This window comes from Canis lupus, chromosome 16, assembly GCF_003254725.2.
Source record: "Canis lupus dingo isolate Sandy chromosome 16, ASM325472v2, whole genome shotgun sequence".
NCBI classification, from domain to species: domain Eukaryota; kingdom Metazoa; phylum Chordata; class Mammalia; order Carnivora; family Canidae; genus Canis; species Canis lupus.
In genome coordinates, this window is record NC_064258.1 from 5919122 (window position 1) to 5942559 (window position 23438).

The following is a 23438-nucleotide window of genomic DNA, read 5'->3' on the forward strand; positions in this document are numbered from 1 at the left end:
CTAAAACCTCAAGGAAAAAATATGTTAACTGTTGTTGAATTTTAACAAATCTGCAACAGAAAGTAGACATTTCTTTTTCCACTCATTTGGCAAACACTTGTGAAGTGTCATTGCTACTAGAGGCTGAGATTTCAAAGTGAATATCATACCTCCCAACTCGTAAGCTCATGTGGATGAAAAAGACATAGAACAGACTGTCATCCCATCACTGTCCCCTCTTCCAAGTACGAGTCTCCTGGAGAACAAGCCAGCACATGACTCACTCTGCTCCTCTCACCTACCCCACACATCTCTCTACAACAGCCCTTGTCTTGTGACAGATGAGTGACAGTGTCACATCTTAAAGAAACCAGCAGATTCATAGTAAAAACAATTCCTGCTTTGAATCCTACATCTCTTCTGCTGTCTGAAGTGTAAAGCAAGCTACTCAGCCTCTTTATTTTTTCATCTCTAAAATATGGTCAATACAGATGGTGTAAAGGGGTGTTGGTAAAATCAAGGAGTTGAAGGTCGAGTTGCTGCATAAGACCCTGAACCAAGGCAGGTGTCTTGTCATTTAGTGATAATATGCAATAGACTTCATGTCCGTGATCACATTCTGGATCTTATTCCTTCATTCATTCCCCTCCCTACCATCTTCAGATTTCTCTTGTCCCTGCTTTTCTATGACCAAAAGCAAAACAAAAGAAAAAGACAAAAAGAGAGAGAGAGAGAGAGACCGAAGGGAGAGAGAACTATATCCTATGTAATTGCCATTCTAGCTCTTACTCTATTTCACATCTCAAACTTTTGGTGTATGCTTTCTAGATTCATTTCCTTGTAACATGCATCCTAACATCACGGAAATTTCCACCCTCCTTAGACAGTAGAATTTTCAAATTAAAAATACTAATAACCTGCTGATTCCACAGATTTTTATCTATTTCATTCTTCATTTTAACAGTGTCAAGTATTTTAACCCTTAACTCTATCCTGTGCTTCTCTACTGAGTTGCCTCTGATCTCTTATTGCTTATCTGCATTCCTGGGGGTATTTCTCCAAACCTTCCTGCTTCACTGCTGGGAGAATCTGGTCAGTTTGGTGCTCACCAACTATATTCTTCTATGATTTTTTTACCCTTGAAGGGCATGTCATTTCTAATGACAACCATTGTGATCAACTGTGTGCAGCTCACCCTCAAGTCTATGTTTATCTCCTGCCCTTTCTTCTAAATGCCCAGATGCTTTCCCCAACACCAAAATGAGTGTCTGTCTCATAAATCTCTCACCAAGGCCTCCACTCACCCCCTCACACACAGGATCCCTCCTGACTCCTTCATTTATGTCAATCCAACAAAAATTCTCCCACTCTCCCAGCACATCATGCTTCACTTTTCCCTCCTCCTCCCTACTCCATTTATTCCATGGAATAAATCCTCTTTATTCATTTCCTTTATTGCATATTCCTCATCCTCCCATCATGGCATTCACACTCACACTTGCTTTCATCGTCTCACCTCATGGAGCACAGGGCACCCTTTTAAATTTCCCTGATGCCACCTCCACTCACTCCATACTTCTACACACTTCCTCCAAGTTCATCAGGAGATATAAGTGTTTCCCCATCACTTCACCACACAAACACATCTATGATGTCTGCACATACACAGAATTAAGGTTTACCTGTACAGAAGAATTTCCACACAATCCTCAATCTGGCATCATTCTACTTCTAACTTTTATTATCTCTAGCATTTATTATCATACTGTGTGTTTTACAGCAAAGTATTTTATTAAAATAAGCTGTTAATACCAAAGTAACATTCACTGATATGTTAGCTGATTATTTTTAACCTACTAAGGTTGCTATTCATTTCCAAAGACCACTGCCTTATTTCAAAAGCCTTAATATCCAAGTATACCTTTCGTCCATACTTGTATAGTCCTTTTTGGGACTCATGGTACATAAAGCAGATTGGCCTTTGGGAAGACAAGTGCAGGAGGAAACGTGTGTTCATCAGATGCTTTTAGCATGCCCTGCAGTTAATACCATCACCTTATTACTTTGGGATCATCTCCATTTAAATATAGCTGGGTTTCTATCCTGGCCTAGGGTAGAAAACGGACTTGGTGCCAGACGAAGACTTCAGATCTCACCACTCCTATCAGAAAGCCAGAGCTTGGTCTTCTCAGATCTAACTAATTTGTAGGATCTTTATCTCTCTCTGAACATCTTCAATGAGGTCAAAAAACAACGGGGAAATGTGGGAAAATTGTTCCATTTGTCTGCATAAATAAAGTAACAGAAACCTTGTAGTACAGGGTTAGGCTGGCAACTGGTGTTCAAAACCAGTGTTGAAGAATAACCATAGTTAAGAGCCCCATCTATTTAGCTCTTCCTCCTGCACAGTGTGTTTTATGCTGTCTTCAGAGAATTTTTTTAAGGATTTTATTTATTTATTCATGAGATACAGATTGAGAGAGAGAGAGAGGGAGAGAGAGAGAGAGGCAGAAGGAGAAGCAGGCTCCATGCAGGGAGCCCGACGTGGGACTCGATCCCAGGTCTCCAGGATTACACCCTGGGCTGAAGGCAGGCACTAAACTGCTGAGCCACCCGGGGATCCCCCATCCTCTGAGAATTTGTTCTAACTCTGGCTACTTTACCTTTTTGCTAGGTCCACAATATTCCTTTAATCAACAACAAAATCCTATTTCACATCTATTGAGTCACATCATATTCATACTCAACAAATCTGAAACCACACCTCTACATAGGTTTTAAGATACCATAGTCTACTCACAAACAATCCATGCTGTCTGCTCAGAACATAAAACTAAAGAATGACAGACTCCTTGATTCATCTTCCTTATGGAAGCATTTTTTCATGCTTGCATTTTATGAATTATGGTGGATATAGGGTAATTAATGGCCATAACAATGGAGCACACACTATGTGACCTAATAAGAAGGGTGCCGTAGAGATATTCCATGAACGATTATCTCCTTTATTTTTTTAAAGATTTTATTTATTTATTCATGAAAGACACAGAGAGAGAGAGAGGAAGAGACACAGGCAGAGGGAGAAGCAGGCTCCATGAAGGGAGCCTGACATGGGACTCGATCCCAGGTCTCCAGGATCACACCCTGGGCTGAAGGCGGCACCAAACCCCTGAGCCACCTGGGGCTGCCCTGATTATCTCCTTTAATTACCTTTACTAATGCCTGAAATCTGTTACTTTTATGTGGAATATTGTCCTTTCAGTGAAATGTTTAAATATAAACTGATATCAAGTGGGAGGTTTAAGTGATAAAGTACCAAACCTTATTGTGAACTAGTATATGAATGGCACTCACATGTAGGAAGACTTAGGGGTAAAGTATGGGAAAGCAAGACCAAATTTTGTCAGTTGGAATATTATCATGTTAGACCTTAGATAAAACTACCTCCATGTGCCTCCTCTCACTATCCAGTAATTACTAGTTACACACATATCAAGACTGAAATGTTCTGCTCTTCATAACAAAGAAATAAAGTGCAAAAATAGACATACAGATTTTTCCCTCAACCCCTATCACACGAGAAAATATACATAAAGTTAAATTTTAGTCAACCTTTATATACTACTTTTTAAAAAAGGAAATGTATTCATGATTCCATGGATATATTTTCTGGATTATAAGGTTGATAGTTTTCAACATCTCTACCACCATAAATTCAACTGCAAGTGTTTTTCCTATTGTTTCAATCTCTTATCACCTGATAACATTTTTCAGGTGAAAGTATATGTCACCCGAACAAGATGAACAGTGAACAATTCAGACAATGCTGCTTGGTGTTATTAAATCCAGGACTGTCTTTTATGTCCGTGGGGTAGAAAAAAATTAGCCTTAGTTTATTCCTGGCTCCCTTTATTTTGTGTCTGTCTTCTAACACTTCATCTATGAACAAATACTTTCACGCCAACTCCCTATACTAAGGTCTGCCTTTGAGTAAAATATTTCATGCTCTAAAGTTGCCCTTAACAAATTTTAAATTAAATTAAATAGCCTTTTCCTCTCTCCATCTGAAAAAGAATATCAGCAAAGTTGAAATCTTAAGTCAAGTTAAATATATTTCTAATAGGTAATTCTCAGGGAGTAATTTTTGGTAAAATTTGTAAACACGTGGTATTTGGGAGTCCTGGAAATGAGGCATCTCCAACTCATCTGTCATAATTTACTTAAACCCCAACCAGTAGACCTGCCAGATGGGAGCCCCATCTATGTTGAGCCCCCTACACCTCTGCAGGATGCCTGAGAGGAAGGGTGTCCCCCATGTAACTATATGGCTTTTCAACACAGTGAAGTGTCCATTTAGCCTTTTCTACACTCTCCCCAGAACTGATAAGGCCCTGAAGGACTATGAGCAAATGCTCATCAATTAAGACAAGAAATCTGACCCACAGACAAAATCTAATAAGCACTGACAGACTTTTCACGATCCTGGTGCCACATAGACAGGATCATTACTTGTGGTTCTCTGGAGATGTCTTCAGTTGCAGCTGTTCCCATTTTAAAATCACTTTTAGATTCATTTAGTTTCCATTGCTAATCTAGGGACACACACTCCAAAATATTGGATTAAACTCTGCAAACATAGAAGTATTTAGGGTTTAACGCACAGGTCTCTCTTCTACTTGCAATATTCATTGCCACATCACATTTCCCTGCCCCGATGAGTGCTTTATACACTTAAAACTATCCAACTTTCTCCACTTCTTTTGGCTGGCTACTTCAAGAAATTATTTTTACCTTTTTAAATCTACATTACAAGGGGAGAATTTTTATTTGAACAGATGAAATTGCACACTATAGAATATTTCCTCGGTGCCTCACTTTCCAGGATTATAAATCAGAACCATATTTCTTCCCACTATTCATGCCAGTTCGAAGAATGCGTGGATGGACAAAATGTTATCAGCCTCAGAAATCCAGTCTGAAACACTGAGGCTTATGACTGAGCCCACTACCCATTTACCACCCCCCCCCAGTAGTTACATCAATAATGCCCTACAACTATGGGGGGGGGAGCTTTCTCTCCTCTGAAAGTCTATGCACATCTTTTGCAATCCTCCATCAAGTCTTAATCATATTAGTTTCCTATTTAGAGTCCTCTACAATTTTACTGCACAAAGTCCTGAATATAGAAACAAAGCACATGAAGTTGAGTCTCACAACCTATAGACATGTTTTGTCTCATGCTGGTCAAAATACACAAGAACCATTACTTCACACACTTGACTGTCAATAGAAACAGCACTTTAATTTATAGGAAGATTCATCTGAGCCATGGCCAATACTTAGTTATTGTATATAGTTAATGCATCCATCACTGGCAGGAATACATGCACCAACCAAATGTTTTATGTTTTAATGGTTTTACATCCTCAGAAAGCAACCAGTTTGCTATTTCCCACCTGGACTTGGTGCCTTGCATTTCACATTATTGCCAAATATTGAGACTCAGTTTTTCCGATATATGCAATCCTCAAATCACTTTGATGACACATTTTATCATGATTTCATTCAATAAATACTCAGCTTCTTTGCATGACTTGTCCCTAGAAATGAGACTACATACAACAATATAGTTCCTTCAATCTATACTGTTCCCATAGGGAATCCCTACAGCCCAATCTAGAAGAACTAACCCCAAAAATGAGAGTCAGGAGATCTCCATTCTAGTTCCAGTTCACATTCTGAGTGTTGTAGGACTTTGAATAATCTACAGATCTTACATTTCATAACACTGAAAGGAAAACCAAAATATTTGGGATACAAACTCTTCGGGAAGATTGAGAAGGGATTTCATAGTTACTAACAATTTATCTTTTTTTGGAAATTTAATACACTTCTATTACATGTTCATGAATATTAATACCTAAACTATCATTTTATAGATCTGGCCTTGTCCCCTAGGTGCCCCCCTAAATATGGTAAAGTCCCTCCTAGCATCCTCAGTTTCTTTTTTAAATTATTTTTAAAGATTTTATTTATTTATTCATGAGAGACACAGAAGGAGAGGCAGAAACATAGGCAGAGGGAGAAGCAGGCTCCCTGCAGAGAGCCCAATATGGGACTCCATCCCAGGACCCCAGGATCATGATGACCTGAACTGAAGGCATATGTTCAACCACTGAGCCACCCAGTGCTCCCAGCTTTTTTAAAAAAAAATTAAATTCAATTCAGTTAACATATATTGTATTATTTGCTTCAGAGGTATAATTTAGTGATTTATCAGTTGCAATATAATACCCAGTGCTCATTACATGAAGTACCCTCCCTGATCCTGATGCCTATCACCCAGTGACCCCATCCACCCACCCACACCCCCTCCAGCAACCCTCAGTTTTTCTACAATTAAGCGTCTCTTATAGTTTGTATCCCTCTTTGATTTCATCTTATTTTATTTCTCCTTCCCTTCCCTATGTTCATCTGTTTGCTTCTTAAAGTCCACATGAGTGAACTCATATGGTATTTGTCTTTATCCGACTGACTTATTTCATTCTAATTCCATCCACGTCATTGCAAATGGCAAGATTTCATTCTTTTTGATGGCTGAGTAATATTCCATAGTGTGTGTGTATGTGTGCGTGTGTGTGTGTATGCATATACCACATATTCTTCACCCACTTATCTGATGATGGATATCTTTCCATATTTTGGCTTTTGTGGACATTGCTGCTATAAACATTGGGGTGCATGTGCCCCTTCCAGTGACTGTGTGTATCCTTTGGGTAAACATCTAGCAGTGCAATCGCTGGTTTGTAGAGTAGCCCTATTTTTAACTTTTTGAGGAACTTCCATACTGTTTGCCAGAGTGGCTTCACCAGTTTGCATTCCCACCAACAATGTAATGTAATTTCCCTTTCTCTGCACCCTCACCCACATCTGTTATTTCTGGAGTTGTTGATTTTAGCCATTCTGACTGGTGCAGAGTGGTATCTCATTGTGGTTTTGATTTGTATTTCATGTGATTTTTCAGGATTTTTTAACGTGTTAGCCATTTGTATATCTTCTTTGGAGAAATGTTTGTTCATGTCTTGTGCCCATTTCTTGACTAGATTATTTGTTCTTTGAGTGTTGAGTTTGACAAGTTCCTTATAGATTTTGGATACTAGCCTCTTACCTGATAAATCATTCACAAATTGTTGACTGTTCCCTTTGCTGTGCAAAAGCTTTTTATCTTGATGAAGTCCCAATAGTTCACTTTTTCTCTTGTTTACCTTGCCTTTGACGACATGTCTAGTGAGAAGTTCTACAGCAGTGGTTAAAGACAGTACTGCCTGTGTTCTCCTCTAGGATTTTGATGGATTCCTGTCTCACATGTAGGTCTTTCATCCATTTTGAGTTTACTTTTATGTATGGCATTAAGAAAGTGGTCCAGTATCATTCTTCTGCATGTGGTTATCCAATTTTCCCAACACCATTTGTTGAAGAGACTATCTTTTTTCCATTGGATATGCTTTCCCACTTTGTCAAAGATTAGTTGACCATAGAGTTGAGAGTCCATTTCTGGGTTTTCTATTCTGTTCATTGATCTACATGTCTGTTTTTGAGTCAGTACTATACTGTCTTGATTACTGCAATTTCTAAATATTAATCATTTTCTGCATCCCACCCCCCCGCATTGTACTCTCTTTCTCTGAGTGTGTAATTTGGATATGAGAACCATTAGACCAGAAATGTCCCTGAGCCTCTAGCTTCAAGAAGGCATATGACTTTACATTTGCCACACTGTTTAGGGTGAGAAGACTGCAGCATCCATAGGTCACATCCTTGATCCAAACTCCCTAACAGGTCAGTTAACAGGTCAGATTAGTTCTGTTTCTACCCCTCTAGACACCCCTGTGTATACCCACCGTTTGTTAGTGCATCCATCAGGGCTCTCAAACATTGATTAGTGCCTGACAAATAGATGTGTCCACTTCAGTCTCAGTTCATGTCAATTCAAAGAATTCTTCCTTCCAACAAAGTTATGGACCAGAGACATGAAGAGTTCCAGACTCCTCATAGCTCCTGGCTAACTACTCATCTGGGACTAGTATACATTGTGAGAAAAACAGCTGCTAGAAAGTTCACAGGTGCCCCACAACTGGCTCCAACACAAACGTGGTGAGGTACAGCAGTGTCTGAAGCAGCAATGTAAGGCTGACAGACTCCCTCAGGAGCTTTATGTATTACACACTCCCAATCCTCAAGGGCAGAGTCTCCATGCTGCCTTGCTTCTCTCTCTGAAGTCTGTTCTTCCCCATTCTCCTCAACCACAGGAACCTCCTGAAGCCAAAGGTCATTCTAAAAGAGGAGATGCCAGTTGTCTGAGACTCTTAGGATATTCTATAGCCCAAATCTGACACTTAGCACTTATGCCCCTATTCTACTGAGCAGTGATTAGGTCTGCAACCAACCCTGGTGAAAAAACAGTCATCCATTTTGGCTCCAGGATACCTTCACTTCTCCTTCTCAACACAGGAGCACTGTACCTCACTCCCCTGATATCTGTGCAAAGAGCCGACTGGTCCTGCTACAAGCTTTACAAAGATGGATCCACACCTGCGTACATCTCTGAAGGTACTATTCAAGTTTTAAGAACAGTAACATTGCATACAAAGATTTAAGATTTCAAATAACATCCTAAAAGGGGATGCAGAAAATATTAAGATTTATGTTGAGACAAAAAAAGAAACAGGAAAATGTCACGGAAATTCTCAACAAAGAAGTACAGAAGTGTTAGTTTTCCATACCTTCCCAAATCTTTAATTTTTATTTTTATGAATACGTTAAATGTAAAAGTCACAGGATGCAGTCACATTACATCTCTGATATACTCTCTAGGCATCATGTACCCTGTAAGTAAATCGTTTGTCCACTTATCTTCCATTCAAATACCCACTCTCAGAATCATCATTTATATATACACGCATTTACCCACTGTCTATAACCATCTCCATACTCACTCAGCCATCTGCTTATCTGCTCAGCCAACCACGTATGTATCCCCTTATCATCCACATGTCACCTCATTTATTTCCCTAATGTCCTATAGTTATCTCCCACATCTTTTATTTTCACCAATGTGACTATCATCCTGCTTGTCCCCTCTTTCATTTTGCCATGTTACTATAACATCTGATACGATAGCACCCAGTGACTTTGACAGTGCTTCTGTGATATTCTAGAAAGGGAAAGGGAAAAGAATAGAAAGGGAATACAAAGGGAAAGTAGAGATGCTTCTCATTCCTCACCTGAATTTCTGAACTCCCACAGTTGACAGAATTGGTTAGATACTTTCTCTGAGAAAAGTAGGAAAAATTCCATGGCTGAGAGAACTGTAGAAACAGTGTCCAGATGGTCACATCACTGTTGCTCTCCTCCTCTCATCTGCAGGCAACAAAGGGAAACTCCCAAATTCCAGACTTTGGTAAAGACCCCACACCTCTCTCAGTTGCTCCTGCTCCAGATCCTCAGGGCCTTGTCATTCACCCTCCATCACTCAGCAGGTTATATCACTCTTAAACAAAACATTTGTCCCATGGATAGTTCCTTTCCATTGTTAATGCTGTTGTTTTAGTATTTGCAGCAAAGTGCTATTTGCTCTAATTAATTCAGTGCACTTCAAAGAATGATAGCCCTCATTCTACCAAAACTCGCTGAATCAGACCCTACACAGGAGGGTCAGCAAACTGTGACTTCATGAGCCCTTCAGGTGTTTCTGATAGAAGACATTTGAGAACTCCTGAGACCATTCATTCTGTAAACCATAGTCACATTAATCTATTATTGTAACACTTTGTTCTACCATTATTCACTTCACAAATATTTGATCTACAGTCTCCAATGACTTGAATGCCACATCTCAACTAACTGAGACAGAAGAGGTTCAAAGTCAACCACAACTGCAGTTTCCCCTGCTTCTCTTCCCTGCGAGGAAATGCTCTCTTCTGCCCAGGAAGGTCATCTCATCAGTGTCTGCCTAGGAATCAAAATCGTTTTCTCAAGAGGCATTTGTGACAAATGCAATTAGATATACTATTAATCTGTAGGCTTGGTTTGCAAGATAAACAAAAAAAATAATGAATCGTTTGCTCCAAACACTATGCATATAATTTGGGTAAGTTGTTTTCACATAAGCAGTTTATTTGACTTAAATTCCTTGGCTTAAATATCATTATTTGCCATTTTATATTTTACTTACCTGTGAATTATCATGCACCTATCCCACTTATACTTAGCCTTTTAAAATATACCTTTAAAAGTAAGTGATTATGGAGGTGCCTGGCTGGTTCAGTCGGTAGAACATGCAACTCTTGGTCTCAGGGTCATGAGTTTGAACTCCATGTTGGGTATGGAATCTACTTAAAATAAAATTAAAAAAAAAAACAAAAATAAAGGTGAGTGAAAATGTACCTCTCTGGAGCAGGACATTTCTAGAGGCAAAACAGGGAGGGGCACAGGGAGTATATGTGTACTCTCTGTATTTCCTGCTCAATCGTGCTATGAATCTAAAACTGCTCTTAAAAACACAGTCTCCTTCAAAGGAAAAAACATATAAAGCACTTGAGCTTGTTCTAGCTTCCACTTAGGCTGTAAAAAGCTGGAAAGAACATTGGTTCCCTCCTAAAGCAAGAAAGGTTAAACCACAGAATCATAACTGTTCCCGAAATCATCCCAGCTGAGATTGCAGGGCAACCCAAGAGCATGAAACCTCAGGAAAGATCAGCACATCCAGGCAGAGATAGGATGAGTCTTACTCACCTGCGCCAGAGCCAGGGAGGAAAACAGGCCAGCAAATAAGCCCCTGAGAATTGCTTTAACAAAGCACTGAAGTTAGAGGGTGGGTTCCTAGAAGCATAGACTGGCTGAGAGCCACAGCAAAGAGCGGTGCCCACCAATTCTCAAGATTTTGAGACACGCTTGGGACAGGCCTCGCCAGGATGTTCAGGGAAAAGGGGGAGCCAGAGGAAGCCTCCTGCATGGTGCAGGTCTGGTGGAGGCACCACAGCTGTGTTGCAGAAGCCAAGCTCTGGGCCCAGGTCCTGCCTCCATCATGTAACAAAAGCCTGAGCCACTGGGGGAAGGGCAGCAAACTGTTTCCCTCAGAGGCTGATGAAGACTCATTACTGAGGAAAGAGAACAGGAAACAAAACATATCATTCTTTCATGATGGTCCTTGGGGCAGGAAGCCACTCTGTTCAGACTGGGAGCCCTCTCCTCAGTCTGCAGAGGTGGAAAGTCCCCCAAGATGGCCCCAACCCTGAGACCTGGGAACAAAGGACATGCCTGAGACTGAGAAAGAGCCAGGACAGAGGGATAAAGCCTCAGCCTCCAACACCAGGCCAGCAGGATTGAGAAACAAGACACAGCTGTGAACCAGGGCCAGGGGCAGCCTGCAGACAGACACTCTCCACATGCAGCCTCACAGCAGAGCCGAACACTCACGCTGGTTCAGCGGCACTGGGAAAAGCCCTCCCAGCCCTGGACACTCCACACGAGGCACAAGTCTCAATAGGGGAAAGCAATTTGTTGGTAGATGGGGATAATCACAGCAACACAAAACTCAAGCCCCACTCAAGCCAGGAGTCCGTTGATTCCCACGCTCTCCTCACCAAGCAAGACCACAGGACAGACAGATGACACGTGCCCATTTCAAGGCATAATGCTCTTTTCCCTACATGCAAAATGTTCCATTTTCAGGCAAAACTAAAGGTCGGAGGGAAAGGCAAGAAAAATGTCAGTGTCCCTGAACCAAGAAATTAGCAGAACCAGGATCAGATGTACTTGGTTGTAGGAACTATCACAGAGGGGTTTAAAATAACTCTCACAAGTCAGTTCAAGGATCTAGTAGAAGAGATGGACAGTGTCATAAGTGCATGAGAATTTCCATAAAGATTGGAAGCTACATGGAGGGATTAAGTAGAAGTGCTGGGCACAAAGCACACAGAAACAGAAGCAAAGGTTGCTTCTGAGTTGACTCAGTTGAGCTGAGAAATGATCAGTGAGCATGGGACAGAGGAGCAGGTTCAGAGGGATCACCTGCGCTGTTGACCTTGGAGAGGGGGGCGAAGGGGCAATGGCAAAGTCATGGGGGCCTGGGGAAGGCAAAGGGATCCTGCGATGAATGGTGAAGGGGAGTCCGGAGCATGTCAACTGGTTGTAGAAATGAGCATACAGCATCTTCACGGACTTTCCTCCTTTGTGCGTCATGTGTTCATTTGTATTTTTGACCGATTTTCTGCTTCTTTCACCTCTATCTCTTACCATTTTATATACAGTTGTTCATGGTGGTAAATTTTGCATTTTACTCCATGATTTACACAATATTTATACCAGGATAATGACACCTTAGAGGAAGTGTGGGGTACACGTAGGAATTGCAATCAGGGGAAGTGCAGTGTCCTTCGAAACCACTTTTTGTTTTCAAAGATTTTATTTATTTATTAATTATGGACACAGAGAGAGAGAAAGAGAGAGAGAGAGAGAGAGGCAGAGACACAGGGAGACAGAGGCAGAGGGAGAAGCAGGCTCCATGCAGGGAGCATGACGTGGGACTCTATCCCTGGACTCCGGGATCACACCCTGGGCTGAAGGCGGCGCTCAACCACTGAGCCACCCCAAATCTCTTTTAGATGATGTGACTTGGCTCGACTTTTTCTTTTTCATTCAGATTCTTCTAATGTCTCAACAGTATCACTGGAGAAATCAGCCAACTGGTCTCCTGGCCTATAACCTCTTTTTCCTCCAAATCATTGCCAAGAGTGATCATTCTAAAAAGTAAATTTTATCAAGTCATATACTTGTTTAAAAATCCTTGCCACCTACACATTGGTTTTAAGTAAAATTAAAATATAATTTGGCATTCAATGCCCTTTGTGATCTGACCCTCTTTACCTGCCTCCTCCATCCTCATTAGTTCTTCTTCTCTGCCCTGCAATCATGGCTTCAGGGAATTTTGAACTCTTGTACTCTCACCCAGCTCTATTTTTTTTCAGTGGCTGTCTCCTCTTGGGTTGTTGTCATCTCGGTAACTTGTACTACTTTCCTGAACTTTTCAGTTTCCAGCTGAACTTTTTCTGGTCTTTTCATACAGGAAGACTTCTGCAATCATCCCAAAGGCTTACTCTCTATGACTATTCACCTCACTAGTTTACAAGGAGCAACTAGGGTCCCGTGTATATAGGACGAGGGATGATATGTTCAATACGAAGACTAGAAGGAGACAGTGCATAGATACCCTCCTTCACCGAATGCATATAAAGCTGTCTTATTTTTCATTGGTTTTGGATGAGCAGTCTATCCCTTCTAAAATTAACTAGAGCTTTTATATTTTATATATTATATCAAAATTTATGTGTTATTCTGTATTTAAAGTCTAGTAAAAGACTTAATATTTATTTCAGAAATGGGGTTGTTTAACATGTAAATGGTACTCCTTACATATGTAGTAAAATTCCTCTTAAACTGTTTGTATGCTGTCAAGTAGTGCCCCAAACAGGCTTTTCCTTGGCCAGTAGTAGCCTTGTACGAACACCTTTAGTTACATTCTCATCACTAGAAAACAAGATCTTCAATTGGTGCTTTTGTCTTGAGGTATCTTCATCACTGAGAGAAGATGCTATGTGCGCAGGTAGCAGGTCCAGCACACAGACATCTTCACAGCCTTGATAGCATCTCTGTCCTCAGAACAGTGACTCACACAGTTACTAGATGTGGATACATATGCTGTGCAGTATTCTGAGTCTAAAATATGAAAATGCTTTTGTTCCCAATGGAAGCACTATAACCTTGCACAAAATTTGGATGATTAAGCACCAGTGTTCCAAAGTAAGATCCATGAATAGGTCTCTGATTACAAACAATGTGACAATCAAAACAGCAAACTGTACTTTTTGTTCATCACTCTCAGGCCACATGAATGGAGATTGAGTAAGGGTGGGAAGTCCAGTTCAGCAGTGCTCATCTCCACTGAACGTGCTGCTGTGACATAAAAATATGCCCACATCACACACCCCAACCCAACTTCCAGCCTCCTACCCAGCACCAACAGTACATGTGTCATCATCTCCTTCCTGGTTGCCAGGGCAATGCAGGTGATGCCTGCCATATCCGAGTTAACTAGGAGAAAACACAGGGAAAGCTCTTTTCTCTAACTGATGTTCAAGATCCATCAAGTTGCCAGTTTTGATATTAACCCAGATAACTGCCCTAATAGTTTCTGCCAGGCTCCCTTCACCTCCTTATTCCTTAGACTATAAATCATAGGGTTCAGCATGGGCATTAAAATGGCATAGAAGAGAGAGATTAACTTCTCCTGAAGGACAGAGGGGCCAGAATGGGGCTGGATGTAAGTGAAGATGGTCATGCCATAGCACAGGACAACCACTGTGAGGTGAGAGGCACAGGTGTGGAAGGCTTTCTTTCTTCCCTCTGTGGACTGGATCTTTAGGATGGTGGAGATGATCTGGATGTAGGACAGGAGAACCAGGCAGAAAGGTGTCATCAGCAGAACAATGCTAGAAACCATGATTGCAATCTCGTTGGAGGAAGTATCCACACAAGCCAGTCTGACCACAGCTAGGAGTTCGCAGGATATGTGATCAATGTACTTGTTTGTGCACATGGGCAGCTGAAATGTGATGGCAGTCTGCATGAGAGAGTTCATAGAGCCACTGACCCAGGAGGTGATGGCCAACCTAGTACAGAGCCCTCCGTGCATGATGACCGAGTATCGCAGGGGGTCACACACAGCCACATAGCGGTCATAGGCCATCACTGCCAGTAGAACAAACTCAATCCCACCCAAGCCCAGGGAGAAGAATAACTGGGCGGCACAGCTCACAAACGGGATTGCTTTATGGGCTGCAAGAAGATGTGCCAACATCTGAGGAACGATGCTTGTGGCATAAGAGACGTCAACGAGGGAGAGGTTGGTGAGAAAGAAATACATGGGAGTGTGGAGTCGGCTGTCCAGTCTGATGAGAAGAATGATGAGGAAGTTTCCCAGCACTGTCACCATGTATGTGATCAAGAACAGTACAAAGAGGGACACCTCTGTGTCCCAGTCACTGGACAGGCCAAGGAGAATAAACTCTCTCGCCCATGTCTGGTTATCTATTTCCATTAAAAACTATGAAGATTATTAGTCTGCAGAGAGACAGAGAGTACAAGCAGCTGTTGAATTAAAGAACCATAGAATAAAAAAAAAAGAACCATCAGAATAACTTCTTCAGAGAATGCACATCGTAATAATCTGTCAGAACTAGATATTTTTTATCATATGGACCAAGATCATAGGCTTAATCATAATACTCATTGTATCTACTTTACATAAGAGAGGAGACGAGCACCTTCATAAAGACAGGGTGTGATCTCAGGGAGTCAGTTAAAGCCAGGAGATCAAACAGTGCAATTGTTGGAAGTTTAATATCTCTCCTGTTTACCTGAGTTTCCAGGGCAGGAGGGAAATGTAGATGACAATGGGTGGTAAAGGAAGCAATGACGGTAAACGTGGGTCAAAGTTCAAGGACAACCCTACATGTATCTAGTGCACAAAAGATGATGAAATGTATAAATAAACTACAAAAGAAAAAAAGTTGGAGGAGTAAGATATATACTGCAAATAGGCTGGTGTCTCATGGAAAAATCTGGAATTGGAGAAGGACAAACATTATATGGTCTCATTCATTTGGGGAATATAAGTAATAGTGAAAGGGAATATAAGGGAAGGGAGAAGAAATGGGTAGGAAATATCAGAAAGGGAGACAGAACATGAAGACTCCTAACTCTGGGAAACGAACTAGGGGTGGTGGAAGGGGAGGAGGGCGGGGGGTAGGGGTGACTGGGTGACGGGCACTGAGGGGGGCACTTGATGGGATGAGCACTGGGTGTTATTCGGTATGTTGGCAAATTGAACACCAATAAAAAAAATAAATTTATTATTTAAAAAAATCTGGAATTAAAGAACCTGAATATGAATCTTGTTTTAATGACTTAAAAGAGATGAGATTGAGTTAGACATTTAAACTTTACATACAAAATGGGCAACATTGCATAACTCACAAGTGTTTAAGTTCAAATGGAGATAACCAAGGGGAAAGTACTTCATAAACTCTTCCTGGCAGTAGCAACTCTGTTTATGGCTATGAGCTATAGCAGGAGCCCGACCTGGCAGAGAGAGTAACAAGTGCTGTGCTCCCCTCTCATATCCTGTCCATAATTTCAGACATTTGAAAAAAAGGAAGCAAAACCTTTAGAAGATTTGAAATCTATTGGGCAGGAAAATAAAGGTCTTTTGAGAATTTGGTGTTGTTGATCTTTGGAAGGAGAGAGAGAAGAGTGCTCATTTCATCCTCCTTTTTTCACTTATTCTGACTTGTTTTTTATTTTTCTACAACTCTAGCCCTTGTGTATAGTCTCAGTAAAAAGGACAGTATGGAAATGGCTTTCTTTGGCTTTCTATAAAAGGAGGAAGAGTAAACAAATCTGTTTAGTTTAGTTTTGTTGACTATTTAGCAGATCTGCATAGGAAGTCGACATTTGTTTTTGATTAATTTGGAAAATATCTTTAAGTCCCACCTTTGCTGGATGTTGGGATTTCACGGGCAGTATTATGCTTCCCTTTACTCCTAATGCTCAAGTGGAAGAAAAAGACACAGAACAGATTGTCTTCCCATCACTGTCCCCCTGTTGCATGTGCAAGCTATTTGGACAAGGCAGCCCATGACTCACTCTGCTTCTCTCACCCACCGCACACATCTCTCTACTACAGCCTTAGTCTCATGACAAATGAGTGACAGTGTCACATCCCAGAGAAAGCAGGACCTTTAAAGCCTGGAAGTTCTTGCTGTAAATACGCTCTCTCCTGCTTGCTGAAGGCTAGAGCAAGCTACTTAGCTTCTCTTAACTTTATATTTTTTTAAATTTATAACATGTGGGAAATATTGGCCAAATGAAAGGGTCATTGGTGAACTCAAATGTTTGAAAGATGTACAGTTGGTCCATCGACACTTTGTGAGGATAGCTGATTGACCTTTCATTTCACTTTGATCACCTTTGGGATCTTATTCCTTCATTCATTCCCCTTTCTACTATCCTGGGTTTCTCTTGTTCCTGGTTGATTCCTTTTCCCTCATTATAAAAACCCAATTGTTGCTACATGATTACCATTCTGAGTCTCTCTTCCTTTCACACCCAGAGTTCCCAGATGATTGGTGTCCACTTGCAGGGTATATTTCCTCACAACATTCATCCTTCAAGCCGTGGAAATCTAGTTCCCATCTTCACAAATCCATGGATACTGCATTCTTGAAGGGCATTCATGGCTTTCTAATCATCAGATTCAGAGATCTTATTCTACTTTATTTCTTTATTGTTTAAACAATTGAGCTGTTTGTTCCTTCAAACTCTCCACTGTATGATACTCTTCTGTCCTGATTTTCTTCCAGACTAATGTTTTTGTCTATAGTCTTTGATAATTATTTTAAACTCTCCTGCTGTGTTACTGTGAGGATTTTCTAAGGTTCTATGCACAGAACTTGTGCTCTTCCTATAGCTACTGCTTGAAGGACTTGTCTCTAACACTGGATCTTCCATCTCAAGCCCACAGTGACCTCCTGGACATCTCTACAAAGTCCAGATGCTTCTTCACAGCTTAAGGAATGATTCCTAAATAGCTCACCATTGATTCGACTCATATCTCCACAAGCTGTATGTGCACCAGGCTCCGTTACCTCTATCAATAGGCTAATAAAATTCTTCCTCTCTCCCAGGACATCATGTTTAATTTTTCCTTCTTTCTTACACTCCACAAAACAAATTCTCTTCTTTCATTGTTCAATCACAAATCTCTCACCTCCCCCTTCAACTTCATTCACACTGCTAATATACCACCACTGCCCTGTCTCTTTCTATCTACTTGCTTTTGAATCTCACTGAGCCAGCCTATGTCCACTGCTGCTAATACTTAATTACCTTTCATGGATACATTAGCTAATTACTTTTAACCCATGAAATAGTATATATACTTCTAAAGTCCTTTCCCTTGGTTTTAAATTTTTTTGTTTTAGTTAATTGATATCAAAATATTTCTGTTTTCTACAGTGATAGAGTCCATTTCTGAACACCTGGTAGATTAATAAATTAGAAAAAAACATCTATGTTTATTCTTTTTATGTGGAAATGATTCTATTTGTGAATTTTTAAGATGTAACTATTCCAAATGGGATTTGAAAGATATAAATTATCTGACCTTATTGTGCTTTGAAAATAGGTCACATAATTAGAAAACTGAGACCCTAACAGATGGAGGAGACACCAGTAGTAACACTGAAATTATAGGAAAAATCAGGTCTCAGGCATTGATACAGACATCAACTCTTCATTGTTTAAATAGAAACATTGGCCACAGTTAAAGTACCTCCATGTGCCTTCTCCCATTATCCAGTTATTATTACAAACAGCAAATAGAACCAAAATGCTTTCTCTCTAGGACAGAAGGGATATGCAAACAAAAACCAAGTGTTCAGATTCCTAATCCAACACATTTTATCTAGCTTAATACAACTAATCAAAAAGCTCAACTTTAGTCAGTTCTTTAAACAAAGAAAATCTGTCCATTTGCCTGAAATCTATGTGACCTTGTGCATTGGGGAGCTTGTCAGTCTTGGTTGGGACAAGTGAAAGTCGCAAATACAGAACCACAACACATGAAGGTAGGTCCCACAACCAGCAGATAAGGCTCTCTCATGCTGCTCAAAGTGACTCAGAGCCATACCTTCAACAGGTGAACTGGCCATAGAAATGGCACTTCCACGTAGAGAGAGATTTCTCTGACTCCCGACTGAAGAGTTGGTTGATGGCCACAGTGAGAGCATCCATCCTGAGCAGGAGTACTTGCATCATCCTAACCTATGAAAACAGATGAGTCACGGGGGGCTTGGGTGGCTGGTATCTCAAAGGTGGGTTTGACATCCTGAAAGAACAATTACTTTATTCTCTTTGTGGTCTGGTGAACTTCTAGCCTGCCTTGGTTACCTGACTTTTCACTTCCTCTGAGACCATTTCCCAAGTCCCAGTTTCTCAAACATGTATGAACCTGACACTCACTTTTGGCAACATATTGTATCATGGTCTCCTGTAAAGCCTTGTCTTCTTTATACTTCTTGTTCCCTGTGGCTAAGACTAGGGTTTTCATGGCAATACAATTCCCTCTGTCTAGCAAGTCTCCATGGTGCAATCCCCACAGCCAGTTCTAGGATGACCAGAATCTTGCCTCCAGTTAATGAATTGAGTCTGAGTGTCAGGGGTCTATGAGTAGGCCCTTAATTGCCTTACATCTTCATTTATCTGTTACAAAAAAAGAAAACCATAATATTGTCATTATCAAACCCTTCAGAAATAATTGAGATACGAGGAATTAGAGCAAGTGATAATGTATCTTTCTTGGAAATGTAATATAATACTCCCACATCCTGCTAACCAATATCAATACCTAATGAAAGATTTTCTCTTTCTGGGCTTCTTCCCTAATGGTCTTTCTCTCTGTGTGTCCATACTAAGCTATGGAATTGAGAATACATATTACCCAAGCTTCATGCTCCTGCAAAGCATTGAAATGCAAAGCATTTCACCACATTTGCTATAATGCTTAGGATGAGAAGATTTCACCAGTCCTGTTTCATGCCCCTGACCCAAGTCCCTAACAAGTCACATCATTTCTGTCTCTGTCCCTGCCGAGGCCACACTCCCACAGGCTGTGGATGCCTCTCAGATGTTAATCAGTGCTGACAAAGGAGATGTGTCTGTTTTCCTCTAGATGTAAGCTGGTCTCAAGAGCTCTCCCTCCAGCACAAGGATGGACCACAGGAAGAGACACCCCAAATTCCTTGGGCCCCAGGGCTCCTCAGTCACCCGGGACTACTTGCCATTGCTAGGGACACTACTGGGAGGACATGGACAGGAGCTCAGAAACAGCTCACACACAGACCTAATGAGCTTTGGCAGCAGCTGCATTTGCAGGGGAGGGCTGACACATCCCCCCAGGAGCCTCCTGCATGGCAATGTTAATTGCTGCCACCACTCCCAATGCACAGGACAGGGCCTCCACCTGCCCTTCTCCCTGTGGAAGGTTCTTCTCCATCCCTCTGCCTCTCACATCTTCATTGCAGCTTTAGGCCATTCTAAAGAGTCAGAGAAGCCAGCCTTCTGAGGTTGGAACATGTCCTCCTAGAGCCCAAACCAGACTTTAGCCTTCAAGACCCCAGTGCAGGGAGCAGTGACTGGGGCTGCATCTAAATCTGGTGGAAACACCCATTCTCCCCTTCTGGCTCCAGATGCCCTTACTTCTCCTTCTGGAGACAGGAGAGATGTGCTTCCCTTCCCTGAGATAAGAGAGATGCTTCCCTTCCCTGATACATGTGTAGTGTCCAGTGGGCTTCTCTGGCCACTGCAAGTATGATGAATATCCTAGGACATTCCTCATGGTACTATAACAGCATCACGTAGATAGATTTAAAGATCTAAATGTACAAAAAGTTGATAAAGGAAGTATCAGCAACTGCTGAAAAAAAAAAGAAAAAGAATTAAGATCATCCACGATCCTTAACACAGAAGGGTGAAACTTCTTTCCCTCTTCCAACTTTTTCAGGTTTATAAACATATAATTGACAAATAAAATTGCAAAATCTTTAAAGCACACAACATGATGATTTCATGTGTATACATTTTGGAGGGATTCACATTTTATTTTTAATTAAACATTGTAGTTTAAGATCTCGTGGATATACATACTATTATAGGAAATAAATACAGAGGTATCCTTGTACCTTTGCCCTGTTTCTCCCATTGTAAGTAACATCCTGCAAAGCTATAGTGCCATGTCATAAGATAACATGATATATAATAGGATATAAGTATATACATATTATAATCATATGATATATAATAATGTGATATTAATATATCACAAGATATTGACATTGATGTAGCCAAGAATGTTCCATCACTACAAGAATCCCTCATGTGGTCCTGTTATAGCCACACCACTTCCGTGCAGATCTTATCTTTTCCTTAACCTCTGGTGATCACTATCTGTACTCCATAACTAGAATTTTGGCAGTTGAAGAATTATATATAAATGGAATCATATTCTATATCTCTTCTGGGATTGGTTTTTACTCAGTATAATTCTTTGGAGATTCACCAGCTTATGTCTATCAATTTTCACTTCCTTTTATCGTTGATAAAGTATTCTATGGTGTGTATGTACTACCTTTTACTTAATTACAAAAAGATTTTATTTATTTATTCATGAGACACACACACACACACACACACACACACACACAAAGTGAAAGGCAGAGAGACACAGACAGAGGGAGAAGCAGGCTCCATGCAGGGAGCTCGATGTGGGACTCGATTCTGGGTCTCCAGGATCAGGCCCAGGGCTTAAGGTGGCGCTAAACCACTGAGCCACCTGGGCTGCCCTGGATAGTGTTATTATAAATAAAGCTGCTGTAAACACTAATACATAAGTTTTTGTGTGAGGGGATGCCTGGTGGCTCAGCTGTTGAGTGACTGCCTTTGGCTCAGGGCATGATGCTGGGGTCCAGGATCAAGTCCTACATTGGGCTCCTAGCAGGAAGCCTGATTCTCTCACAGCCTGTGTCTCTGCCTCTCTCTCTGTCTCTCTCATGAATAAATAAACACAATTCTTAAAAAAATAAGATTTTGTGTGAGAATAAGTGTTCATTTCTCTAAGATAAATGGACAACAGTGCAGTGGCTGCTCATAGGAGGGTACAAATCAAAGTAATATATTCACAGATGGAATCCCAGAAGAAGAACAGAAAGAAAAGAACAAAGAATAAGTATCTAAAAAGATGACAGGAGGTTTTCCATAAATCATGAAATAGATCAAACTACAGACATGGGAAGTTCAGAGAACACTAAGGGGATAATTACAAAAACAAGCAAACAAATAAAAATGACTAGAGATATATTTCAACTGTTTTAAAGAAAAAAGGTGAAAATGTTAGAAGTATCAGGAAAAGCATATATGTTATATGCAGAAGAACAAAGAAATGAATTAAAAGACTTCTCCTTAAAAATATACAGTCTGGGAGCACCTGGCTACTCAGTATGTGGAATGTGTGACTCTTGACCTTGGGTTGTAGGTTCAAGCCCTATGCTGGGTGTAGAGATTATTCAAAGTCTTTAAAAATACAAACAAAAAATAAACCTACGCAAGCTGGAAGGAAATGGAGTAACAATAATAAAGTGCTGATAAAAAAAGAATAGTTGTCAACTCAAATTTCTATACCCAGAGAAAATATCTTACAAAGATGAAGAAGAAATAGGAGTTCATCAGACACACACAAAAAAGGATTTATTTTATTTATTTATTTTTCATTTTTTAAAAGGATTTATTGCTGGAAAATCCACACTACAAAAAAAAAATGTTCATGGAGATTTCTCAAAGGGAACAACACTATTCTAAACAGAATCTGGATACACACAGAGATGTGAAATTATTTTTTAAAAATTTAACAGACAAGATAATAGACAGTCTAGAGTAGAGGCCACTTAGTGTCATTTCATAAGAAAGACCAGGCGCAGCACATGGTCTTCAACTTCAAAAGATCAGACCACAGAATGTGATCCAAACTGGAGACTCAGTTTGCTTCTAACTTGGTTTTCTTTAAATTTTGTTTGCTCTTGGTCCAGCAAATACATATTACAAAGAGTATTTTCAAAGATCGGGATGTAAAGGGCACCTGAGTGGCTCAGTCATTTAAATGTCCAGTTCTTGGTTTTGGCTCAGGTCACAATCTCATGGGTTGTGAGATCAAGCTCTATATCAGGCTCCATGCTCAATGGAGAATCTGCTTGAATTCTCTCCTTCACCCTCTCCCTTTTCCTCTGCATCTACCCCCTCTGTGCTCTCACACACACTGTCTCTTTCTAAATAAAAAATAAATATTATTTTTTTTAAATCAGGATGTAAATGGGAGAAAAGTAGTTATAAGAACATTTGGTGAATAATTGATATGAAGGAAATTTCTAAAAAAAATTTTAGGTGGAATAATAGTATTTTTGTTATAAATTAACCAAAAAATATTATTTTTTTATTTTTTTAAAGACTTTATTTATTTATTTATTTATTTATTTATTTATTTATTTATTCATGAGAGACAGAGAGAGAGAGAGAGAGAGAGGCAGAGACACAGGCAGAGGGAGAAACAGGCTCCATGCAGGGAGCCTGACGTGGGACTCAATCCTGGGTCTCCAGGATAGGACCTGGGCTGAAGGCAGCGCTAAACCGCTGAGCCACCTGGGCTGCCCAGTTTATATATTTTAGAAGTTCACAGTAAAATATTGTTTCAGAATGATTGAGGGAAGAGGAAATGGTGAGGCTGTATATAAAAC

General features: G+C 40.5%; 1 protein-coding gene across 1 annotated transcript; it reads right to left on the bottom strand.

Annotated features, from left to right (window-relative positions):
• Positions 1-14182: 14182 nt before the first annotated feature.
• On the bottom strand, positions 14183-15136 carry LOC112650868 (olfactory receptor-like protein OLF3). The gene has a single exon (XM_025433716.1). It carries the CDS (start codon positions 15134-15136, stop codon positions 14183-14185), a length of 954 nt encoding a protein of 317 aa, XP_025289501.1.
• Between the last annotated feature and the right edge of the window lie 8302 nt (positions 15137-23438).

Bases quoted from the DNA above. Each gene is read 5' to 3' on its own strand.
- LOC112650868 (XM_025433716.1), bottom strand. From the start codon at position 15,136: ATGGAAATAGATAACCAGACATGGGCGAGAGAGTTTATTCTCCTTGGC.